This window comes from Monodelphis domestica, chromosome 3 (assembly GCF_027887165.1).
Source record: "Monodelphis domestica isolate mMonDom1 chromosome 3, mMonDom1.pri, whole genome shotgun sequence".
NCBI classification, from domain to species: Eukaryota; Metazoa; Chordata; class Mammalia; order Didelphimorphia; family Didelphidae; genus Monodelphis; species Monodelphis domestica.
The window spans coordinates 260,968,036-260,993,062 of NC_077229.1; the positions used below are offsets into that span (position 1 = coordinate 260,968,036).

At 35.9% G+C, this 25,027-nt stretch overlaps 1 protein-coding gene across 10 annotated transcripts in view; it reads right to left on the reverse strand.

Moving 5' to 3' along the window:
* PTPRM (protein tyrosine phosphatase receptor type M) overlaps positions 1-25,027 on the reverse strand; it is a 1,053,679-nt gene that overhangs the window by 62,531 nt on the left and 966,121 nt on the right. For all 10 annotated transcript variants that reach the window (XM_056820784.1, XM_016432809.2, XM_056820785.1 and 7 more), the window contains one exon: positions 21,411-21,508. In XM_056820784.1, coding sequence (XP_056676762.1) covers positions 21,411-21,508 — 98 coding nt within the window. The remainder of the gene's footprint in view (positions 1-21,410; positions 21,509-25,027) is intronic.

Genomic DNA, 25,027 nt, shown 5'->3' on the forward strand with positions numbered 1-25,027 from the left:
TTAGATTTTATTTAATTGCTGAGATGAATAAAGTGGGGTTATTTTTATGACATGTTAGATTGGAGAAATAGTGATGACATTCCAATTTACAGGCAGGACTCTTGAGATTATATAGCTGGTAGGGAGTAAAACAGAAAGTGGGGGAAAGGATGTATCACCAAAAGAATGCAAGTTCCTAGAGGGCAGTGACCATTTAATTTTTATCTTTGTATCCTTAGCACCTAGCACAATAATTGACACATAGTAGGTCCTTAGTAAATGCTTGCTGAATGAATGGAGCAAAGTAGTGAGATCTTGGAAGAGAATAAAGAAATTCCCTGACAATTAGCTCAAGCTATAACTAGAGAAGACAGACATTCAAATGGGATTGAATATCGTTTATTAATTTAGTTATTCATTCATTCATTTATTTATGGCAAAGAAAAAAGACTCAGAGGAAGAGAACAATCTCTCTCCTCAAAAGAATAGAGCAACGGAAAATTGCCCACTTTAATTTATTATAATGACATGTAAAAGAAGGTTAAATGATCAGAGTTGAGATCTGATGGTTCATGCACCAAACACACCTGTTTCAATAGAGAAGTTGAACAACTAATGAGATATTAATCAGAATTTGCAGAAATATAGCTAAACGTTTTCCTAACCTTAAGTTTTTGGTGTCTCTTCTGTTGTTGTTTTGTTTTGGTTTGTTTTCTAGTAACAGCTAAGTAGAATAATAAACTCTTGATGTCTCTCTGAGAAGGGGATTGCTATTGACAAGAGCGTGGTCCATATAAATGAACTCTTTGTATTAAGTACTTCATACCCCTCTGTGATTAAATATTCCAAGTGAGGAATAAGGATAAACTAAACAACAGGGTCAAGCTTTGAGGAGGTTAACAGGAATTTGACTGGGGTGGGGTTTGGACAAACAAAGTAATTTGTTTCCCTGACATCCGATAGTACTAGCTTATAAGTTCTTCAGCAACAGGGACCTTAACTCTTTTTTTCCCCTTTGAATCTCTCAGAGCATATAGCACAGTAGGCACCTGAGAATTGTTTTTGGAATGAATAACTTCAGAAGGGTTCTGGAGAGTTTATGTTTGGGTGCCCTATAGTTTATAGGATATATCTGCCTCATATCTTCTAAGCAACTGGGCCTGAAACTCATACTTTAAGCTTCTTTCAAAGTAGATTTGTAACTTTAGAGCCACACTCAGGGGCATCCTCAGAGGACTTTCCAGTCTGAGGAAAATCATGAGGCTGAATCCCACGACTGTCTCTCCATCATTTCCATACAGGTGAAAGCTTATGAAAATAAATAGCAAAGAAATCCTTGAAAGGGAAGAAGAGTAAGAACAGTCAAAAAAGAGAAGCGTACAGTCTGATGGATATATGTGGAAGTGAGAAGTAGAGAATGAGACCAACTAATAAAGGCACAGAATAATCTTTGTAAAAAATGATAAAAAGTATTTACGTAAAACTAAAAGTAAGCATAACATGCATTTTAGGGATATACAAAAAGCTTTCCAATTAAATAGAGGCATAAAGCAAGGATGGTCTATTGTTTCAAATTATTCTAGAAATGTTAACAATGGCAATAAGACAAGATAAAGGAATTGAAGGCACAATAAAGACAGGCAAAGAGGAAATACAACTGACCCTCTTTGCTAAATGACACATAGTTTACTCTGAACATTTGAGAGTATCAAACAAACAAAAAACTAAATGAGATAATAGCTTCAGTTTAGCTGCAAACTACAAAATGAACCCACAAAACCAAAGGGAATTTCTAGACAATGATAACAAAATCCAGAAGGCAATTGAAGACAGGAAAAATCTATTATAAGCAACTATAAAATGAATAAAATATCTAGAAATCTATCTACTAAGATAAAAATCAATATGTTATATAATATACTATACATGTTATACTGATAAATCAGTGCATCCACTGTTTAATTAATCCTTAAAGAAATTAAGAATTTAAGTAGCTAGACAAATATTCAATTTAATTCAATAAATGTTTATTAAATGCCTACAATATGCCAGGTGTGCTAAGGATTGTGCAAAAAAAAGAAAGAAAGAAAGAAAGAAAGAAAGAAAAAAAAAGGAAGGAAGAAAGAAAGAAAAGGGGCAAAACGACTATCCCTACCCTGAAGAAACTCATGTTAATATTCAGTGTTCCTGGCTGAGCTATGTCAGTGAAATAAAGACAATACTGCCAGTCAAGTTATGGATTTAGTGTGATTCCAATCAAACTGCCAAAGGTATACTTTATAGAGTATATGCAATAATAAAATTCATTTGGAGCAACAGAAGATCTATACTGGAAACATCAAAGAGTGTAAAAGGTAGGAATGGGGGTTGGGGGGAGAACAACACTTCCAGACTTCAAACTGCCTTATAAAGCAGCAACTATCAAAACTTTTTGGTACCAGTTTAAAAAAATAGAAGAGCAGGTCTATATTACATATATTCAATATTACAAGAGAAGAATCTGAAATAATTGAATTCAATAACCAATTATTTGATAAACTTAAAAACATAAATTATCTAGGAAGGAGCTTCCTATTTTATAAGAACTGCTGTAAAAACTGGAAAGCAGTCAAGAAGAAATTAGGTTTAGACCAACATCTTAAACTGTATGTCACAATAAATTTTAAATGGATATGTGACATGGATATTAAAATCATACTACAAAAAAAGATAATATACCTTTCATAGTTATGAGTAGGGGGTAAATTCTTAATGAAACAAGGACAGAAGCAATTACAAAAAATAACATAGTTACTTCGGATTATATGAACCTGGAAAGCTTTTTTTTTTTAAAACCCTTACCTTCCATCTTGGAGTCAATACTGTGTATTGGCTCCAAGGCAGAAGAGTGGTAAGGGCTAGGCAATGGGGGTCAAGTGACTTGCCCAGGGTCACACAGCTGGGAAGTGTCTGAGGCCAGATTTGAACCTAGGACCTCCCATCTCTAGGCCTGGCTCTCAATCCACTGAGCTACCCAGCTGCCCCCTAACCTGGAAAGCTTTTGAACAAACAAAATTAATGTAGCCAAGATAAGAAGAAATAGCTAATTATGAAAAAGTACCTCTGTATGAAATATTTCAAATATTCTGTTTTCTAAGATATATGGACAACTAACAGAAATGTAGAAGACCAAAGCCATCCTCAACTGAGTAAACAACATAGCACCTAACTTCATGTAAATAAGCAGTTCTCAAAGGAATAGAAAACTATTAACAATGACATGAAAGAATGTTCCAAATCTTTAATTATAGGAAGAGATGATAAAGGCACAAATAGTCAATGTTGGATGACTTGTAGAAAGACAGGTACACTGATACATTGCTGGTGGAGCTTGGAATTAGTAGTATTTGTACCAGTTAGTACAAGTGTTTATATGGAAACTATTTGGATTTATTCAAAGGGAATGACTAAAATGTGAATGCAATTTGTCCCATGGATTATGCTTATGGGCATATATTCTGAGGAAATACAAAATGACAAAAAAGGCATCATATGTAGCAAAATATTTAGAATAGCACTTTTCATCATAGCAGAGAAATGGAAACAGTATCTATTAATTGACTAAACAAATTGTGACATATAAATGTAATAGGATATTGTGCTATTAAAAATGGACATGAGGAATACAGAAAAGCATGGAAAGATTTAGATGAACGGATATAAAGTAAATTACATAGAATTAGGGCAACAATACTCAATATTGTAATAATGTATTTGGAAAGAGCAACTACCACAAAGTAACTGAAATGTTGAGAAATTATAAAGAATAAACTTGTCTCCAAAGAGGAAAGATGAGAAGATATCTTCTATTATTCCTTTGTGGGATTTAGAGGTTTATAGGCATAGAACTTTGCATATCAGTCAGATTTTTTCAAAGTATTGATTGGTTTTGCTGTTTATTTTGTTTTCCTTTTTCAAAAAACATTTTTGTTATAAGAAATTGTTCTCAAGGTAGAGGAGGCAAAAGTATAGAGGGGGAAATCTAGGTTATAAAAATGACTTCAAAATTTTAATTAAAATAATAGGTATCTCATGACATTTTGAGGGGGCAACTGAAGAGTTAAACTGGTTGTTCCTGTCATTCTTGGCCTCCACCACAGAATTAGTGACTGCCAGATTATCTTGGATAGAACCCAAAGATAATTTCTTGTACCTACTTTGGTTCTCTATAGTACTTATACACATGTCTATATGTAATTTGCCTATGTATCCTGGCAATTGACCCCCTAAATTTTCATAGGAGAATGAGTACAGATTTCCTTTTTTTTTTAAAGACCTCTGGGTTCTAGATCTAACTTGGAAAACAAAGCTCATGTTGAATGATCCAGAAATAAGAACTAGGCTCTATGAAACCCAGTTTTCTTTTTTTCCTCTCCTCCCACCCCCAATTCCTCATGTTCTCTGGTAAATGTCTAGAGTAGAATGTCCAAGAGGGCTAAGTTTGGTTAGTGATTAGCACTCCTACAGACAGTCTTTTCTAAAACACTTGATCAGGAAGTAAATGATTTTTCAGGTCAAGTAGCAATGCACAGCGGGGCTGAGTTGAGCCTGGCTCTCCTTCTGTTACCCTAACAAAGACAAGTAGGTCTTCTGGGTCTCTGTTTTTTCACCCATGAAATAAAGACAATGATAGTAATCTTCATAGGGTTGCCATAATGGAGTGGCTAAAAAGAGATTAAAAAACTTGGGAAATTAGTGATATGAGCATAGTTATTCATCTGCTCAGGTCATCTTTCTCTATCAAATAAATTACTCCTTCAAAAGATGGTTTTATTAATAATTTTTCCGAGGTGATTTCCATTTTTTGGCTAAGCCTATGAGTTAATAATTGAAACATTCTCTATCAATATATACAGACATTTTCTCTATAATTTAGTCTTAGAGAATTGCTAGGGATACTGGAGGCTCAAATAATAGTTAATGATAGCTAATGGGCAGCTAAGTGGCAAAATGGATAGAGTGCTGAGTTCAAATCTAGATTCAGATGATTAGAGGCTGTGTCAACCTAGTCAAGTCACTTAACCCTATTTGTCTCAGTTTCCTTATCTATAAAGAGAGATTTATAAAGAAATAGCAATCCACTCTTTCCCAAGAAAACCCTAAAGTAGTCATAACTGAACAACAACAGTTAATAATAACAACAACTTTATATTGTTCTTACTCTGTCCTAGATACTGTTCTTTAGCAGTAGAAAGGTACTGTTAGTAATCCATTTTCAGATGAGGAAATTAAGGCATATGGAGGGTAAGTGACTTTCTTGGACTTACGAGGCCAGTAGGTGTCAGAGATACAACTTGAAACCTTGTCTTTCTGATTCTGAAGCGAGCTCATCCTCACAATACTCCTGTGAAGTGGCCAGGTAAGGTATTATTATCCCTATTTTACAAGGGAGGAAACTTAACCTCAGAGAAGCTAAGAGGCCTACCTAAAGTAATCACTAAGTGGATGGGTTGGGACTTCAGCTTAGTTTTCTATTACACTAAGCTGCCAGAAAAAGAAAAACAAGGTAATAGACTCTTATTCCTTGCCAAACCACTGCCAAATCTATACTCTAAACTACAGAATCAAAAAAAAAAAAATATCTCTCTAGGAGAGAAATCATCTATATTATCTTTTATCTCAAAAAAAACAACAACAAAAAACCAAAGGATTATCCATATAGGAGACTTCTGTTTATGACAGATTAGAAAGCTAAGAACTTACAGAAATAAAGATAAAGACCCTTAGGATAGGGAGTCTTCATTTTCCCCAAGTTTTTATATTCCTTCCCAGCAGGAAGGCCCAGTCCAATTGCATGTCATAACTCCTTTATAGCTCCTTTCTATTAACTTGGAAAATCATCCAGTGAACTTCTTCTGTAGTCACCCTTTCTTATCCCTATTCTAGCTTCACTTCTTCAGTTTTCAGATATGTTTTGCCTGATCAAGATTCCTTTATTTTGGCGGTTTCTAACTTTAAAAACCTGGTACCCAAAGCTGATTTACCCAGGTGTGCCCTTGATAGATGTCAGGGAAGTTGAGGTGAAGGTTGGAACTCACTGTCTGTAAGTGTTTTGAACTATTCTATATTCTAACAGTCAGGAATATGGGCCCAGTCTTTGGCTTATTGAAATTTGGCTTATTTTTGAAACAATAAATCATATTGTTTCAAAGAAAAAACACTGTCATAACTTTTTCTAGATGACTTCTGACTTTCTGTGAGTTCAGAGAACAAAATATCTTAACTTCAATATTATCTAATAGAATATAGAAACTAGAAAGGGCCAGTGAAATCATATTCTCTTTCTTAGTCCAGATTTAGGAATATTTGAAATGTCCAAGTCCTACACAAGGAAACCCCAAGCATATAAGACAGTAAAAGTAAACCAGCTTTATTGAAAAGACTCAGAAAATGAATGAAAAAAACAGTCAGGAAGAATGAACCACTAGGATCCTGGATGGATTTAGGTGCTCCATTGAGATTTCAGACAGAATGAGGCACCCTCTCTCAAATAAATACAGTATGGTGGGTTTTTGGGTAAGATTTCTTATCTGAGTCTGGCACAACCATGCCTTAGTCCTGAAAAACCTAGCATAATAGACAGAGGAGGGAAGAATTTTAGGAAACTGGTGGCTAGATGGTATACAAACTCCCTGTATATGAAAAAGAGTGGGCTTTGGACTGTTATAACTTGTTTTTATTTGGTTAAGGTGACAGGAGTTTTTGAGCTTTTCTGGGGCTCCTTTGCTTATTAGCATAAGGAAGCTACTGTAATCTTTACCCACTCCAATGTTGAAAATCACAGCCCATCTATTTCTGCCCACCCTGTCCTCCCATAAATCCTCTAAGGGGGAAGAAGGGAATCTCTTGGCTGCATGGATGTCAATGGTAAACTTTTTTTATGATTATAGATCTTCCTGATGGTATTCTTAAAGTCATTTTTCCTACACGACTCACTAGTGGTAATGTTTTGCAGTCTTAAAGGAAGACATTTTGTAGGCACTCTAAGTCATGGAAGCAGAAGATGGAATATTCACCATAGGGAACATCAAGTATGGGAAATATTGTGTTTGCCTGAACTGCAACAGTCAAACTCCTTTCCCCCAGCCATTTGGGACTTTAATTCTTAGGATAATGTAGCTTTTATGATTCAATGCATTACATGGAAGAATATTACATTACATGGAAGAATAAGAACATGCATCTGTGACTTGGGGAGAAGCCTAGAGTGATTTGAGGAGGAACCCTGATCAAATTCCCCAAAGAAAGCCTGTTGTTCTCCCAACTCAAATCCAGTCTCTATCTTGACCTTGGATAATTAATTTTAGTGTCTTCCTTCTAGTAATTATTTCCTATTTATTCCATGTACAACTTGTTTGTATATATTTGTTTTCATGTTGTCTCCCACATTAGATTATAGTCTCATTGAGGGCAAGAACTGTCTGCCTTCTTTTGTATCCCCAGTGCTCAGCACAGTGCCTGGTACATAGCTGGTGTTTAATAACTATTATTATGAAAAATTAAAAGATGAAAAACAATTATCTCTAGCCTGAAAAAATAAAAGTTAGTAGTGGGATAATTATCATTATTAGAGCAATAATAATAATTGCTATTAATATAGCACTTTAAGTTTTACAAAGCCTTTTAAATATATTATTTGATCCCTGCCACAAGAATGAGATAACACGCATGAGGCTTTGTTAAATTTAAGGTGCTCTCTGCATACTATCATCATTATCACCATTATCATCATCGTCATCCCTCTGCTAGCTTTTAAGCTCCTTCAGAGCATAGACCATTGTTTCCATCTTCATCTCTTTAGTCAAACAGAGTGGCAAGAGTGATTCAAAGAACCATCCCACATCTACTTTAGACTTCATAAGATTGATCAATAAATCAGAAAAACATTTAAGCCCCTACTACATGCCATGCACTGTGCTAAGTGCTGAGGATACAAGAAAGAGGTATAGCTGGTCCCTATGCTTAAGGAGCTAACAATATAACGGGGGAGAGATGACATGCAAATATATGTATTTATAATATATGAGAAAAATGACATCTGAATTGGGTCTTAAAGAAATCAGTCCATAAGACAACAATAAGTTCTTAAGCTTCTGTTACATGCTAGGGACTTTATTAAGAGATGGTGACTAAAAAAGCAAAAGGCAGTTCTTTCTTTAAGTATCATGTTTTATTCCAGGGACATTGTGGAATCCCCGAAAGTTTTTTGAGCAGGGGAGTGTGATATATCCAGACATCATGAATTTTTCTTTGGTGGGAGGATGAAGGACAGACAGAAAGAGGATATGAAGGGGGAAGAGAACTGGATGGACAGTTGGAAGAGGTCAGCTAGTAAGTAATTGCCATAGTATAGGACAATGGTCCTAAAAGCCTATATCAATCATGAGTTCACATATTTTGGAGTTGGAAGGGACCTTAAAGGTCACTGAATCCAATCCTCTCACATTCTAGGGAAGAAAAGGGAGAACAGAGAGGAAAGTAACTTATCTAAGTTCACAAAAGTAAATAGCTGAATGAAGTTTCAAACTCAAATTGTCAGACTCCAAATCCAGCACCTTCTCCTAGATTGTTGTTGGTAAGAATGAGCTTGATGAATGTAGGGTATGAGAAATTACTAAGTTATTTCTAGGCTGAAAGACTTGGAAGAATGGTATTGTCATTAAAAGGAAAATAGAAGTTAAAAGGTTAAATGACTATTGTGTACAAAGCATTTCATCTCTTTTGACCTCAATTTCCTCATTCAAAAAAGGAGGGGAGGCAGACTTCATATTTAAAGTCAACTCCTGGAGAAGTGACTCAGAGGATAGAAACAGGATGTCCTGGGTTCAAATTTGTCCTCAGGCACTACCTACCTATGTGTACCTGGGCAAGTCATTTAACTTCAATTGCCTAGAACTTACTGCTTTTTTATCTTGGAAGGTAAGTGTTAAAAAAAATAAATGTAAAAAACAATCAACCCCTCTATTCATAATATTCCATTATTCTATTATAGTCTAGGATTCACACATAAAATTATTAGCAGAGATATGTGTAGAATCCAGGTATCTTGACTGGCAAGCTAGGATTCTTTCAACTGCCTTCATTATTATTAAAATGCTACTTTAATTTCTCTTTTAATTAAGGCACCAAGATACCAGATTTCTTGTCTCCTTGCTAGAAGGAGCTGTAGAGAAACCATAAATCTATTGAATATTTTTTTACTAGTTAGGTCCTTTCTTTCTGAATCTCACCAAGAAACTATGCCAGGGGTTTTTAACCAAGTGTCATGGGCCCCTAGGGCAGTCTAATGAAACCAACTATATTGAAATGCATTCATCAAAATATTAAAAAAAATAAAACTAGTTCATGGACCCCCACATCTGTTTAGAACCCATGGCCTATGCCCTTCTGTTTAGCTGTCTAACTTTGGCCTTCAGGGGAAAGGACAGCAGAGAATTGAGGCTAGCAGGGTAGGAAAAGAAAACAGTAAAGTTGACTTGCAACAAGGGGCAAAATGAATGAATTTTTCCATGAAGTCATTATTAGAGAATAGCACATACCTACCACTTAAGAGGTGTAGAAAAATATTTTCAAATGTTCATATGGACAGAAGAGAAATAGAGGGCTATTGTAGCTTTGAGACCATCACATATTGCATCCAATTACAGTGCCAACAATCTACAGATGTACACTGCATGAGCAGGTAAAAATGTGATTGGGGGTGTGTGTGATAAAAGCCTTCAGTCTATAATGCATTCATCCCAAGGTACACTTGTCCATCTGCCACACATTTTGCTCCATCCCTCCCTCTCCCCAAAGCCGTATCAACCCCAAAGCAGGTGACCAACTGCATATACCCCAAAGTCCATGGCCCAGGGTATAGTTAAAGAAAGCAAGGAGAGCCAATAGGGGAGTCCTAGCTCAGACTAGTGAATGCAGTGAATAATGTAGCAGGCACAGAAATGGATGATAATGAGGGCTCGTCAGGGCTAGCTTCATTGTTTAAAAAGCAGTAAGAGTGTTTCGCTGCAGGCAAGTGACAGGCTTGAAGTGGTGGCCATGAAGAGAGACACAGAGGCATACTCATCTTCCTGGTTCGGAAAGAGAATGCTAAAGAGCTGATCTGTATACTATGCAGAGAAGCTGGGGAACCCAGGAGAGTGTATTCTGAGACATACTTTTTCTTATTCAGACCTTCAAATTTGCTTTGATCCCGCAATATCCTGCTCCTATGACAATATCGGGGATGGCTGATTTGAAAGCTCAGGATGACTTATAGCCAGTCGCAGAATTGTTTGAGAAATCCTAATTTACAATTCATATAGATTAGAACCAAAATGACATTTTAAAAAAGGGGGAACTTGTGGTTTAAGTCAAACCATATTGAAATAAATTCTAAAGAATGAATTGGCTAATGAGAGTGAGAGACAAACAGACAGATAAATGCACAGACAGAGAGACACATTGAGACAGAAACACAGAAAGACAGAGAGGGAGAGACAGCTACATACATACACACAGAGCGCATATCAGAAGGTTTCCATCTCCAGAATAAAAGGAAATAGGAAACCTGTGATTTCATTTTCATTTACTGTTAGTGTTTATATATATATATATATATATAAACAGATAGAGAAGATGAGTATAATTACAAAGCAAACTACAACAAGCATAACCTAATATATATATATATGCATATATATATATATAGTTGTAGTTTGCTTTGTAATTATACTCATCTTCTATCTGCTTTGTCTTCACTCAGATTGAGCTTTGTAATTATAAAGGAGGTAAAAAATCCAAAAGAATAGAGATATGGGTAAAGAGGGCATCCTTTCTTTCACTTCTCTTGTATGTATCCCAGAGGAAGCTAATAATTCTTTCAATAATTCTATGTTATTGTCATGCAAACTAGGGAAAGAAGGGACAAGAAAGACATAGGGAAGTTAAATGTAATTTAACAAGTATGGTGGCAGTTTGGGAGAAATCTGTCAGCCCAGAGAAGTAGCAGTTGGGCCTAAGAAGAGTTGTGACTCATTCCATAAGCCCCATTGAAAATTCTTCCTTATCATGTCTTTAGAATAAAACTTCAAAGAGAAAATGGAGACAAATATCTTAATTCTCTCTTAAGAGTAGAATGGGATATATTATTATTCAGTTGTTTTGGTTGTGTCTGACTCTTGTGACCCCATTTGGGGGTTTTCTTGGCAAAGATACTGGAGTGGTTTGCCATTTTTCTTCTCCAGCTCATTTTACAGAGGGGGAAACTAAGGCAAACAGGGTTAAGTTACTTGTCCAGGGTTACATAGCCAGTGAGTGTCTGAGGCCAAATTTGAACTCAGGAAGATGAGTCTTCTTGACTCCAGCCCTGATGCTTTATCTATTGTGTCACCTAATTATCTCTCAAAATAGAGAACCAGTCCTTAAATCAGGAAAGCCAGAGTTAAAATTTTGCTCCTGAAATTTACTAGCTGTGTGACTCAGGTTAAGTCATTTAACCTTAGAATTCCCCAAGCAAGTCCTGAGACTTTGTTTACTAGACAATACAATTAGTTTAAATCTAGCTGAGGGAAATCACAGATCTTGTTGTATTCTTGTGACAATAACATGTATAGTTATATAGCTTTTTAGAGTTAATAAAACCTTTTGTTTATAGTGTTATATTGCTAAAAAACTAGATTTGGAGTCATGTTACTTAATTTGAATGTAGGCTATACTATTTAATAACTAATAATTATGCAATAACTATGAGGCATTGGGAAGGGAAATGGAAAGGGCAGCTAGGTGGTGAAGTGGATAGAGTCTGGGGCTTTGGAGTAAAGAGGTCTCATCTTCCTGGATTCAAATCCAACCTCAGATTCTTACTAGCTATATGATTCAAGGAAAGTCACTTAGCTCTATTTACCTTAGTTTTCTCGTCTATAAAACAATCTGGAGAAGGAAATACCAAGAAAACCCCACGTGAGGTCACAAAAGTTGGCATAACCAAAACAACCAAACAATAGCAGCTAATTACTCTATGTACCAGGCCATATGCTAGATGCTTTAACTTAATTAATTAGCTTTCTTTTACTATTCTAAGGTACCTTCAAATTCTAATGCCTATGATTTGATGCTCACAATGACTTTATTAAAATGTAGCATGTCTCATTACATCTATTTTTAAAGATGTTTATTGATTGATCACTTAATTGATCACCTTAGTCTTGTTTTCCTTATCTATTTGAGGAGATTGGATTGAAAGATCTGAAACTTCTTTTTAAGTTCTAAATCTTTAGTAATATTAATTATATTATCAAAGTAAACACAATGAATGAATCTCTCAGAAAAGCAAAACAGCCCAAAGAGAAATATGAGACCCTTCATATGAATTTTGATAGTTGGAAGAGACTAGATAATTCATAGACAAAGAAGCTAAGTCCCTTACTGAGGTAAGTGGAGAGTTCAAAATCAGAGCTGGTGTAGGCCATTCTAAGCAAGAATTTTGTTTTCTAGTTCTTTGGAAGATAAGAAAAATGGACTACTTTGGTTGTGTTCTCAAATTTTTTAAACTTTTGATCTTTTTAAAGTTTTAAAAACTTTTGAATTTTAGGGGTATAGACTAAGCACTGTTGCACCCTCAAATGTGACAATATCCTGGCCTTCAGAAAAAAACTATGCTCATGTTTATGGAAACAATCAGTCTCTCCCAGATATTCCTTACGAGTTAGCCAGGGAAACTCCCTTGGTTGAATGTCTGGCTCCCTTGGTAAAAGTTTTAGAATAATTTTTTTTTGCCATAGGAAAATTCTTTGGAGCCCTGAGTCTTTCATATCCTTCTCAAATCATGTCAAGAAGCATTTATTATGTGCTTACTTGATTCCTGGCATTGTACTAAGCATTGAGAATATAAATACAAACAAAAAGAAAGATAATACTTGCATCCAGAAGCCTACATTTTAAAGGGGATGTAGTGAGAAAACACATAAAATTTGCTGAAATGAGGCTGTTGAGAGCAGGTACCTATTGGGGCATGCTAGAAAATGTTTGGAGAGTTCAGAGTAGAACCTCAATGAAGTGAGGTCTGGCCTCAATGCTTTCCCTAAAATGGAGGTTCTGAGAAGAACCAACAAATCAGAGGAATGGGCCAAAGGGATAGAACATACTTCTAGTATGAAAAGGCCATGGGCAGAGTGAATTTCCAGAGTGAAGAGGCTGCCTGGTGCTGGAAGCCTGAAAAGTTTGGAGCACATCCCAGAAAGGAACAAAAAATATTGTTGTGCTGAATAAGACATGGTCCTCTGGAAACTGAATTGAGAACTGGGTGTCATGCACACCTGGGACCCAAGAAGTAAAAACAGAGAGGAAATTGTCCTTAAATTACGATGATAGTGGTCATATTCATTTTTCCTATAGCTCTGTGTTAATGTCATCATTCTGGTCTCCAACAACATGGTTACTGCTAGAAGTAATTGGTAATGCTGCCTTATCAGAACTTGGTACATCCTTGGATACTAATGACTTCTAAGGGATTACTGAACCAACCCAATTTATATTTTCACAATTCAGTCATTCATCTCAAACAACACAGTCATAAATGACAGATCAATCTTATCAAGTTGTGGAGGATATGTTAGTATGAAAATGAATTGCCCCTAAATGATGTGAATCATTAATAGGAGGCTGTATGTGGTAATTAACCCAGGTCACAGAACACCAATATTAAAAATCTGGTTTGTGAAAATCTTGGGAAAGATAGTAATGATTGTTCAAGGGAGGAAATTTTCTGCTAATTGCTACAAAAATAATTTACCTCCTCCTTTCAAATAGAACATTGATGCCTTAACTGCAACACCTGAGAATTTGCAATGAGATCTTAATTTGTCAGCTGTTAATCATACCAAACGATGTATTAGGCCATTTCCCCCAAGACATTCTTGGTATTTAGCATTATAAAAACGTGTAATTTATCACAATTTCCAGTTTATAAACATGAAAATGGATAACACCACCTCTTTGCTGTTTCTCTCAACATTCCTACATCAGTAGGTTATTTGAGAAAAGCAAATGTTTTTTGTTGACCATGATATATTTTAGAAACATTCAGATCCTTAATCTTCCTTTTAGGTTGTGGTTTGAAAAGCTGATTCTGCAATCAAATGTCTGTTGCTGCTTGTCATTGAACATTTTTTCTTTTTTCCTTTTGTTACCCTTTTAATGGCAACCTGCTGAAAAGAATTACAGGCTTAGACCAACTCTCCTGGGACTAGGGTCACTTTCTGAAAAGTATATTTTTGGGTTCTCCCATTTTGAGGGAGATAAAGTATCTCTCCTTTCTGTCCCTGGCCCCTACTTTACTAGCTTCAAAACATTTCATCACCTGTTACAGGAACTGTTCAGAGCAATTCAACAATAATTTTCCTAAATGACTGTGAGACCTCATTTGGATTTTTAATAAACAGTCACATTCTAATGAGGTCTTCATAAAACTGACTAAATATGTTTAGAAATCATTAGCTTAAATTACCAGTGCAAACACCTCCTTTGGGAGTCCTGCAGATTTGGTTATAAGACTTCTGGCAGATGGATTAGTATAACAACACAACAGAGTTTCTGACTCTCCTCCCAAACAGCGCAAATGTGAGTAGCTGGGTAACAGGCTACTGGATAAAAGCTAAATGTCCCTCTGGTGGGTTCATTAAAGAGGGAAAACAATCACAACACATTCCGGTGCCATTTAAATGCCAGGTGTGCTGTAGTCTGCAGGTGCCAGAGAAACTGACAAGGGTCCCCTTCCTGGAACACAGGGCTTAAAAGGGATGCGTGGTTTTGACAAGAAAGCTTTAGATAATGACAGATACTGGCAGATGTACTGGGGGACCCTGCTGGAGGGGAATGCTAGGACTGTGTCATTCTGCACCAGGTGCCAGCATCAGGGAAGGTCTCACAGTGGCTCCTCCACCTGCAATTAAAGCCTCCTAATGCCTAGTGCTTCAGGGCGACAGAGAGGGAAAGGGGGGGAAAAGAGCAAGTTCCTAGAACAGATTTAATGAATATCCAGAAAGCCTGTGTAAACAAAACATACCACCTCCCTCATGCCTAATTCATGAAGGATGCACAATGTGCAGTAGACAAGAAGGTAGCTCCTACCCTTTAAAATGAAGCCATTGTTTCTTCTTTTAAAAAAATGGGGGTGGTGGTGGTTGTTTTTAAACATATGGAACAAACAAGTCATCTCTAAACAAATTGGTAAACCTAACAATAGGAATAGGGAGGTAAAATTCTTGGTTTTGCCCTCAGGTGACATGACCTCTTGTCTAAACTCTTAAAAAGCATCTGAGTTTTCAAGGGCAGACTCCCGTAAACTCATTATTAATTAAAGCAGCCTGGATCTCTGGGTAAGCAAAATCTGAAATACCAGTGGGAACAAGTTTTGATAAATCCCTAAACTTAGCCATGTTCCCAGAGCCCTAAAAATTAGTGAGACATTCGGAAAGGTTGACTTCTTAATGATTTGCTAGATTTGAAATTATTGAGCTATTTTAAGCTCATGGATTTGAATGTACTTGTAGACCAGAAGTCTATTTTCCCCTTTTCCCCACAGATGTTGCTCACTGTGTAGCTATAGTTTCCATGGTTATTTGAAATAAAAAGTAGTTGACACCATAAAAATGGAAAAAGAGAGAGTTGCTGGTGGGGACTATTTCCAAGGTCCCAATGGAAAAAAACAAACAAACAAACAGTGAGTGGGACATTTTCTGGGGAGTGGGGGGTTACATTGTTCATCATGAACATGGCACCCTGCAAAATGACATGTCTAAAAAAAAAGACAAGCAGTTAGTTTTGGACTGTCTCTGTGTTTATTGTACAAGTCCTCTTTGATATTTCAGCTAAGTATTATACATCTTTTACTTAGAGCAATATATATATATATATATATATATATATATATAACTGTTGTCCCTTCTGTGATGAAGTGATGTATCTAGGATATCAAGGCATAACTGACAGACAGTCCATTTAGTAGCAATTATTGTTGTGCCTTGCTATACAACTCAAAATACAAACATCTAGTGGTTTTTCTAATGAATTAGTATCAGAAGAGTTGGATCTGAAAGAGACCTTAGAGATCTTTCTTTAGTCAAGGGAAGCTTGGCTTTTTTGTGTGTCATAGATCCCTTTGGCAGTCTGGTAAAGCATACGGAACTCTTTATAAAATAATGCTCTTAAATGAATAAACTAAAACATAAAATTACCATGGAAACTAATTATAATGAAATGTAGTGATCAAAATATTTTTTTAAAACTAAGTTCACAGATTCCAGGATAAGAATGCTTGATTCAAGTTCAAGCTTTTCTTTGTACAGATAAAGGAACTGAGAAATAGAAAGAGTATCTTATCCAAAGTCACAAAGGAAGAGAGCAGCAAAACCAGGAATGAACCCTATTCCTCTGACTTTTAATACAGTCGTTTTTATCCATGGTTAATGCTATTCAGTAGTTTCAACCATGTTCAAATTCTTTGTGACCCCACTTGGGGTTTTCTTGGCAAAGATACTGAAGTAGTTACAATTTCCTTCTCTAACTCATTTTACAGATGAAGAACTGAGGCAAACAGGGTTAAATAATTTACCCAGGGTTACCTAGCTAGTGTCTTGAGGCCAAATTTGAACTCAAGAAGAGGTATCCACTGCATCTTTATTTTTTTTCCATTTTACTGTATTATTTCTCCTACCTTTAACTTCATAGTTCTTTTAAATAGCCAGCTCCAATGAGTAGTTAATTTAAAATGAGATTTTATGAACAACTAATCAGAAGCAATTCTTCTATAAAGTGACATATGCCTGTATTGAACACATATGACATATTTTCATGAGAGGTAGTATGATATAGTGGTGAGAGGACTGGATTAGACCTGGATTTAAACTTAAACTTGGCTTCTTATTACCTATATGGCATGGGATAAGATCTTTAACCAATCCATGCCTCAGTTTCCTCATCTAAAATTAAAGAATTGGATTTGATGTTCCCTAAGGTCTTTTCCAGTTTTTAGTCCTATTGCTCTATGTGATAGAGCAAAGAATTTTGCAATAATATTTACTAATGACATTTAACTGAAAAGCTTTATAGCTAAATCAAGAAATGATAAATACTGATGCCAAGGAGAAGACATTCTAAATAGTCACTGCTGCTTTACAGAAAACTAGTCAAATTTTGCCTGTTGGTTAAACTGTAGTGTTATATTTTGTGTATACCTTTTATATGGCAAATATTTCTGCTTAATATGTTTTTGTTTGTTTGTTTAATCCTAGTCACTTGTATGGAAATGGATGGTATACTTTTTTTTCTTGGAATGTCAGTACCAAGTGCTTGGGTTCATCAGATATTATGTCCAGCAGGTTCTGATCAGTAAGGTCACCAGTATTCTAACATAAATGACCCAACTTGGTTGCCAGAGAGCCCAGTGGAAAGAGAGAAAAGGGAGTACTCTAGCCCTCTCTATTAGCTTGTACTTCCTTGATGAAATGTGTAGGTGTTCATTCTTCCAGTTTTCATGATACTTCTCAAGGTGTAGCTGGGATTCTGAATTTTAAGATCACTATTCACTTAGCTGCTTCCTTAGTCTGACTCATGACCCCGTAAAAGTGACAATGAACAAAGAATATTCCATCTATGACGACATCCATTTTTAAGGGGAAAATACCTAGTACCTGCTTCAGAGAAATTAAACACATAAATCAAAGCCACTTTAACTTCAATATAAATCCCTGACCTTCTTTCTGACATAGTAGCTGCTTGCTAATAAGTGTCAACCCTGAGCACATATATATTTCTATTGTCATCAGTGACTTTAGTGCTGAGATGTGGGGGAGGGGCAAGGGGAGTGAACAAAAGTAGCTTCTTATTCATAGCATATTGAAAATGTTTTAAAATTTGCCCTTAGAAAATATCGACCAATAAATGGACTTGATTTCCTCTTGCTGCAAAACAACCTATGTTGTCTCTTCTCTCCTGACTTTTCTCCTTTTCTTAGGCAAAGCTAAGAATTGAGTGATTATTCATCCACAGTAATACTTCTAACTCCATGAAAATGACAAGCTAAAGATCCCTTCTCTAATGCATGTTTTGTGTCCTTTGTATTATATATATGAAATAATAATCATGCTGATTTCTGATTCTTCTCAACAACACTGTAAGGTAGGCAACCTAAATAGTACAGATGAAGAAACTGAGGCCACGTGAGAGATTGTAGGTTTCCCACCTTCTTGGCCTTCTATACATGTGTGGAGTGGCTCAGGCTGGGGTCTTTCCTGTTCTGCAGCTTTGTTGCTTCTGGCAGAGATGCTACATGTAAGGCTATTCAAATTGTGCTGGTTCTTGGTTCTGGCAGATGCTGTGCTGCCTGGTTCACTCTCTCTTCTTCTCCCACTGAGATGTATTCCTTTGTTTTGAGTCATTTGTGTGTGTGTGTGTGTGTGGTGTGTGTGTGTGTGTGTGTGTGTGTGTGTGTGTGTGTGTGTGTGAGGGGCATGGAACATCCTTTATTCCCCTGTCTTAATTCCCCGCAGGTGACTCTAATCCAAGCCTTTCAAAGGGGTATGTTTAGCCTTAACATGTGCAAATATTATAAATCTGCTCATCTGAATACTAGTCTTAATAGGGCTTTCCCCCATTTTTCTTCAGGGAAATGACCATACCAACCAATCAATAAGCTTTCCCAGAGTTATGCATCTATTTATTTGTTACATAATACTATTGTGAGACTAAAACTGATTTTGAAGCAAAGAATATATATCTAAGCAAAGTCAGACAGGGATTCCCCTTTTATTACTCTTATGACAAAATGCTCCCCCCCCCCAATTTATTTTCTAGTAAAAAGGAAGTATAAAAGGTAGTTAGGTGGATTAGTAGATGAAGCTTTGGACCTGGACTCAGGAAAATCTGAGTTCAAATTTGACCACAGACACTAACTGGCTATATGACTCAAGGCCAGTTACATAAACTGTCCATCTCAGTTTCTTCAACTATAAAATGAGGATAATAATAGCACCTATATCCAATAGGCTTGTTGTGAGGATAAAATATAGCAATATTTGTAAAGCATTTTATAAACCATAAAGCATTGTATAAATGTTAGTTAGTATTATTATTCAGTGATATGAAAGCTGACTTGGTTATTAGGATTTAGAGGTGGAAGTTAAAAATAGTCTAATATAATTCATTCATTTTGTAGATGAGGGTACTGAGGCCCAGAAAGGACCTTGTCCAAGGTCACATGTAACTATAATGTCAGGGTTATGTGTTGTGTATTTGAAGTTTTAGTACTGTACTTAAACATTAACCATGGTAAAATAGCATTTTTCTCATATTATTTAATAGTGGAGGTAATTTAAATTGCAGAGAAAAGAGTACTGGATTGGAATCAGAGGATGTCAGTTTGAATATGATTTCTGCTACTCAATACCTAACCCCTTCCTAACTCTCTCGATCCTTTCTAATTAACATTGAAGAGATTTATTTAACTAAATTCTGGTTTTTTCTTTTTTTTTTTTTAACACTACTTGTTTTCCAGAGAAAGTTTCAAGGTTGATTCTTAGCAGGGGTTTTGCTTAAAGGAGCCAACCCTTTGTTTTTTGTTTTAAACATTTAAACATATTTTGAACACAGAAGAACAGTACAAATTTTAGCTATAGATCTTTATATCCTGGGAGTGGTTAGGTCAGAACATAACCCGCTCCTTTAGGATAACTGCTCTCCTTCCTAAATAAATAAATCAGTCATGTGTATTCTAAGGTAATTTGCCTTCTAGAGCTATTTTAAAGATCAAATATAACATTTCAAAAGCACTGTGCAGTGTCTGGCTCTAAATACATCCTAACTAGTGTCATTATTTTTAGTGTTGTTATTTTTAAAAACTCTTTACAACCTGAATCCAATCTTCATTGCCATTGTTCATTATACCATTCAGAGGTTCTACTGTCCATGAAAACTAGCCTTGCTGTCTTTGTTGTTGACTTCAAGCCAGGGCATTGATTGGTGCCCCATGCCTGGAATTCTTTTCCTCATCCTCTCTGTCTCTGCCTCTTAGAATGACCATTTTCCTCTGAAGTTCAACCCAAGTGCTACCTCCCCCATGAAGTTTTTTCCTGCAGTGCTAATTGTTTCTTTTCCAAGTTTTCTAGTATTAATTTTGTATGTTTTTATATTTATTTCCAGTACATTTACACCCCCATATATATGCATATATATTCCTTATAGAATATAAGCTTCTTCATGGCAAGAGTAGTTTCATTATCCCCAGAGCTTTGCATAGTGCTTGGCACATTGTAAATACTTAATAAATGCTTACAGATTAATTGTTAATTATGAATGCTTTAGAGAAGGGATCATGGAGAAATGGAATCTATGTCTGGACTTGAAATAGGAAGGAAATTTCATTAGGAGATGGACATGAGGATGGATGTGGGGTAGGTAAGGGGAATCTTTTCCTTCTAAAGGAAAAGATGTCTGTAAATACAGAGAGGAAGGAAAAATTTAGGACATAGTCAAGCAGTTTACAAAGGGTTTTCTGTTAAAGCTAAACACAGAGAACAGCTTCATTTTAGAAAGTTTTGTTTTAGGTACCACCTGGATAGCACCAACTACAATCCGTCTTTACTTCCCTAATTTTCTCTTCAAGTGCCTGGGTCAGTAGAGAGAACTGAATGGCAGTCTTGATGAACTATTGTATTTATCATTTATGGTGATCTTTTCCTACTTTCTTCTCTTCCATTAAACAGATGTGTTCATTTAGTGGACTCTAAAAGTAAAGCAGTTGGAGTCTCCAAGTTTATTTTTTCACTTGTAAATTTTGTTTGCAAGAAAACGCTCACATAGTTTACAATGGCCATTCAAGAGTTTCCTGGATAAAAACAGCAATGACACACAGTAGTACCGATTCCCTCACCAAAGCAGAATCCTGGAAAGTCCCCTCAACTTCATTTTACAAGCCCTAAAATTGAAGGATGGGGAAGTGATCAAGCTATTTGTCTGAGTAAGTTAAAGTCCTGTGCTTAATCCTCCATTTTGCCTCTAACTTATAAGGCCTATTTTCTAGAATGGGGAAAATTTCCATTACATTTATAATGTAGTACGCACCCAGGTCTGATACCTAACAATAAACATCTATAGTGTATTTGGAGATGATTTTGTATGCCCAGTGTTGGCCAGGCTTTTACATCTTGCATGGTTTTCTTATCTGTTGCCATTGCAACAAAGGCAAGCAAGCCATGTTAAAAGATAATTTATAGTCCAATGCAGCAGCTGGAGGAGGAGTTGTGATAGTTTGTATTTTAAGGAGAACATGTGGTACTGTAAATTATTTGTTATTTGATAACCCAAACTAAGTAACTGGCAAAGCATTTGGTCATTTCTTTGATACAAATTGAACTTACCCTCCCCACTTCCACAAGGTTGGTCACCATGATTATGCTGGCTGTGTTTTCATGCCACACCATTCTCCAGAAATCATATATTGTTTCTTGCATTGGTCCTAAAAGAAAATAGGGAAGGAAAGTTATTTAAAAATATTTTTGATATTGGGAACTTACTACCTGGGGACCAAGATTGAGATCTGTTAATATACAGGCTGTACACTGACATGTATACATCTTTATCTTTAGAATAAATGAGCAGTATAAAAAATTCCTGAGGAGTAGTTCTTCACCTTCTCAAGAATGAGGAAGGACCCTGTTTTTATGTCATCATAAAGGTTCAAGAAATTTTATGTTAAGTAGTTGTGCTATTAGTCACTCAAAGACTGGAAAAAATAGATAACAAAAAGCTACTATGAATTCAGTCATGCTTTATAAATAAGTTTATATATATTAATCATCACATTAGGCCCATTTCTACCAGAGGAAGGAGGAAAGATATTATATTAATAACAATTAGCAATTATATATGATTTGTAAAGTGCATTACAAATAGTATCTCATTTAATACAAAAAAATCAGTGATGTGGGGGCTATGATTATTCCCATTTTACAGATGAGGAAAATGAACCTGAGGAAGTTATGTGACTTTTGCTGGGTTATGTAGCAAGTAAGTATCTGAGACAGGCTCCCAACTCCATTCTTTCTAGATTTAAGCCACATATTTTCTCTACTATCTCATCCAGTTACCATCAAAAAAAAAAAGGCAAAATCAATGGTAGATTCAAAAGACTTCTACCAATTCCCCATATTTATCCTTTTTTTGTCTGCTCATGATTGGTGTATTCAGAAGTAGCTGGAGTCTGAGCTCGCTTTGGATTGGTGAATTTGCAAAAGCTCCCTTTTGCCCTCAGCATAATCCCTACAAATCAAGTGAATAAGCATTGTTTAAGCACCCAGGCACTAGGCTAAACTTTGGGGATAAAAAGAAAGGAAAAAACCACCAATACTGTTCTCATGGAGCTCACATGGGGGGAGATGACAAATAACCAACTATGTACAGAAGAGAAATAGATAGCATAAATTGGAAATAATCTCAGAGAGAAATCACTAAGATTTAAGGACGACTAGGAAAAGGATCTTGCAGAAGCTAGGTCTTTGTCTGAAACTTGAAGGAAGGCAGAGAGATGAGGAAAAAGAGAGTTGAAGGCATGGAGATCCACCAGTGAAAATGTCTGGAGTGGAAAGGTTTCCACTTTACATCTGCCACCCTGCCTGCTTTTAACTCCAGTAAATAAGATGCCTCTCCTAGGTAAAGTTCATCATTTAAAACATCACCAGTATGCTACTAACTCAAGTCTTGATACTCTTCACCTCCCTCATTCTCCCCTTCCCTCTGGAGGGCTAATGGGCAGAGTACCTTACATGGAAGAAACAGGACTTTCAGATTCCTTTATCTTGTATCTGCTGCTCTTCTGGTGTCAATTCCATAAAAAAGATACCCTCTAGTTTCTTGACCCTCCCCTCTCCATCCCTTTCTTGCGGTCTTTTGTGTGTTTTCTCTCTCTTTGGAAGAGCTGGTCTTTCTTTTTATTAATTGTATCTCTAGTGCTTATCCCTGTGCCTGGCATTTGATAACTATTTCTTGGATTAGATTTACTGGATTGGATTGGACCACAATTGCAACCCTAGTATCTTAGAAGCAAACTATAAAATTCTGGGCAGGGTTGGTTGCTTATAAGGCAGAACCAGAAACATTATCAGTATTCTAGGTAGCAATAAATTGGTCGACTGAATGAACCCTGAAATCCAGGATCAACTTGGAGAACTGCATACATGATATATGTATATAGACATACATGTATACTATGTAGTAGATATTCTATACATGTATATAGGTGATATGATATAGTAAATACACATATACACACATACATATATATACCATATATGCCGGTTTATCTATATATGCTATGTTTGCTTTTCTGCATATTGACATCATTTATTCACAAACTCTGGAATAGATCCATGGCCTGCAGGTTGGGAACTAACTAACTAATATGGTTCCAGAGTCTATGTCCAAAAAGCATTTTTAATCTTAAGTATCAGCTGCAGAAATATCAATGTTTTCATTCTTGGTCAGATTTTCTCATGTCATCAAAATTACCTGCTTTTTATTTTTTAAAAAATCTTCTTAAATCAATACTTTGAAAGAAAGTTATTCTTTATCACTAAACTATTTATCTCTATAATACTTAAAACTGAACTTATCTTTACAAAATGGATAACATATAAAATGAAATGTGCCTCTAGAACAATGACCTTTTCTTCTTTTGGAAACTTTTCTTATTTTGTGCTATCTGTTAAATTAGTCTAACTTATAAACTACTTTCTAAAGTGAGCAAGAAGTCGTAGTTTTGAACTGGACTACTGAAGTTCCTTTTGGAAATAATCACATACAAGCTCAGATTCAGAAATGGAAGAGGCCTTAGGAAATCATCTAGTCTAGAGGTATCAAAAATGCCACCCATATGGCTTACAATACTATTAAGTATGGCCTGAACAAGATTAAAATGTAATTGGGAAATGCCTAACAAAATAATTGAAAATACAATAAAACAAAGATTATGTTAACATGTGCTTTTCTAAGTCAGTATGCATCCACAAGGATCCCTGTGTATGGTTTATTTGTATTTGACCTTGACACCACTAATCTAGTCCAACATTCATTTTCCAGGTAAGAAAACTGAGGCACAGGTGAAAGTGATTACCCTAAAGTTATGTACATAGTTAAGTGGCAAAGTCTAGATTTTAACTCAGGGCCTCTAACTCAGTATCAAGCATCATTCCCATTATACTGTGCTTCCTTATAGAGACAGATTATTCTGAATTGCTTTCAGTACAATATCCCTATAAGGTTTGTAATTCAAGTATTATTAATTCCCTTTTCCATATGAGGAAACTACAGCTCAGAGAGATAAGCTATTCAAGGTTGTCCAGCTAGAAAGTATCACAGTTAGGACATGGACATGGTTCTAACTTCTGTACTTTTTATTTCACAAAAAATACTCTCAGATGTCATTATTTGTAAATGAAACAAAGTGCTTTTTTTTTCCTCTTGGAAAGTTCAAAGTGCTCTTATCACAAGTAGTCTATCTATGAGTGATGATAATCTCCCATGAAATGAATGGGAATGTTACAATTTTCACGGGGAATATAAATGATGTGAAAAAATCATAAGAATGGTCAATGGTCATGCTGGGCTCAGAAAAGTCTATTTCCTAAAACAGAGATATTGTACCCATTGAGAAGTACTGTAAACCATGTATTCTGACACTATTCTATTCTCTCTTATATGTATTAGTTACTCATTGGTTCCTTTTCTGTCTTTTTTCTTTTCTTTTCTTTTTTTCTGTTGCTGGCACCACCATTCTCACAGTTATCTGAATAGAAGTGGGTAGTAAAGAAATCACTCATTGTACATATAGCCAAATCCTCTTTCTTTTCTTGTAAAGAACCCTAGAGTTCAAGATATCCTGACTTCCTAGCTGTTCTCAATGATCTCATTTTTCTTGCTTTTGCACTGGCTGTTCCACATACTTGGAATGTTCTCTCCCTTCATCTACTGTACTTGGAAT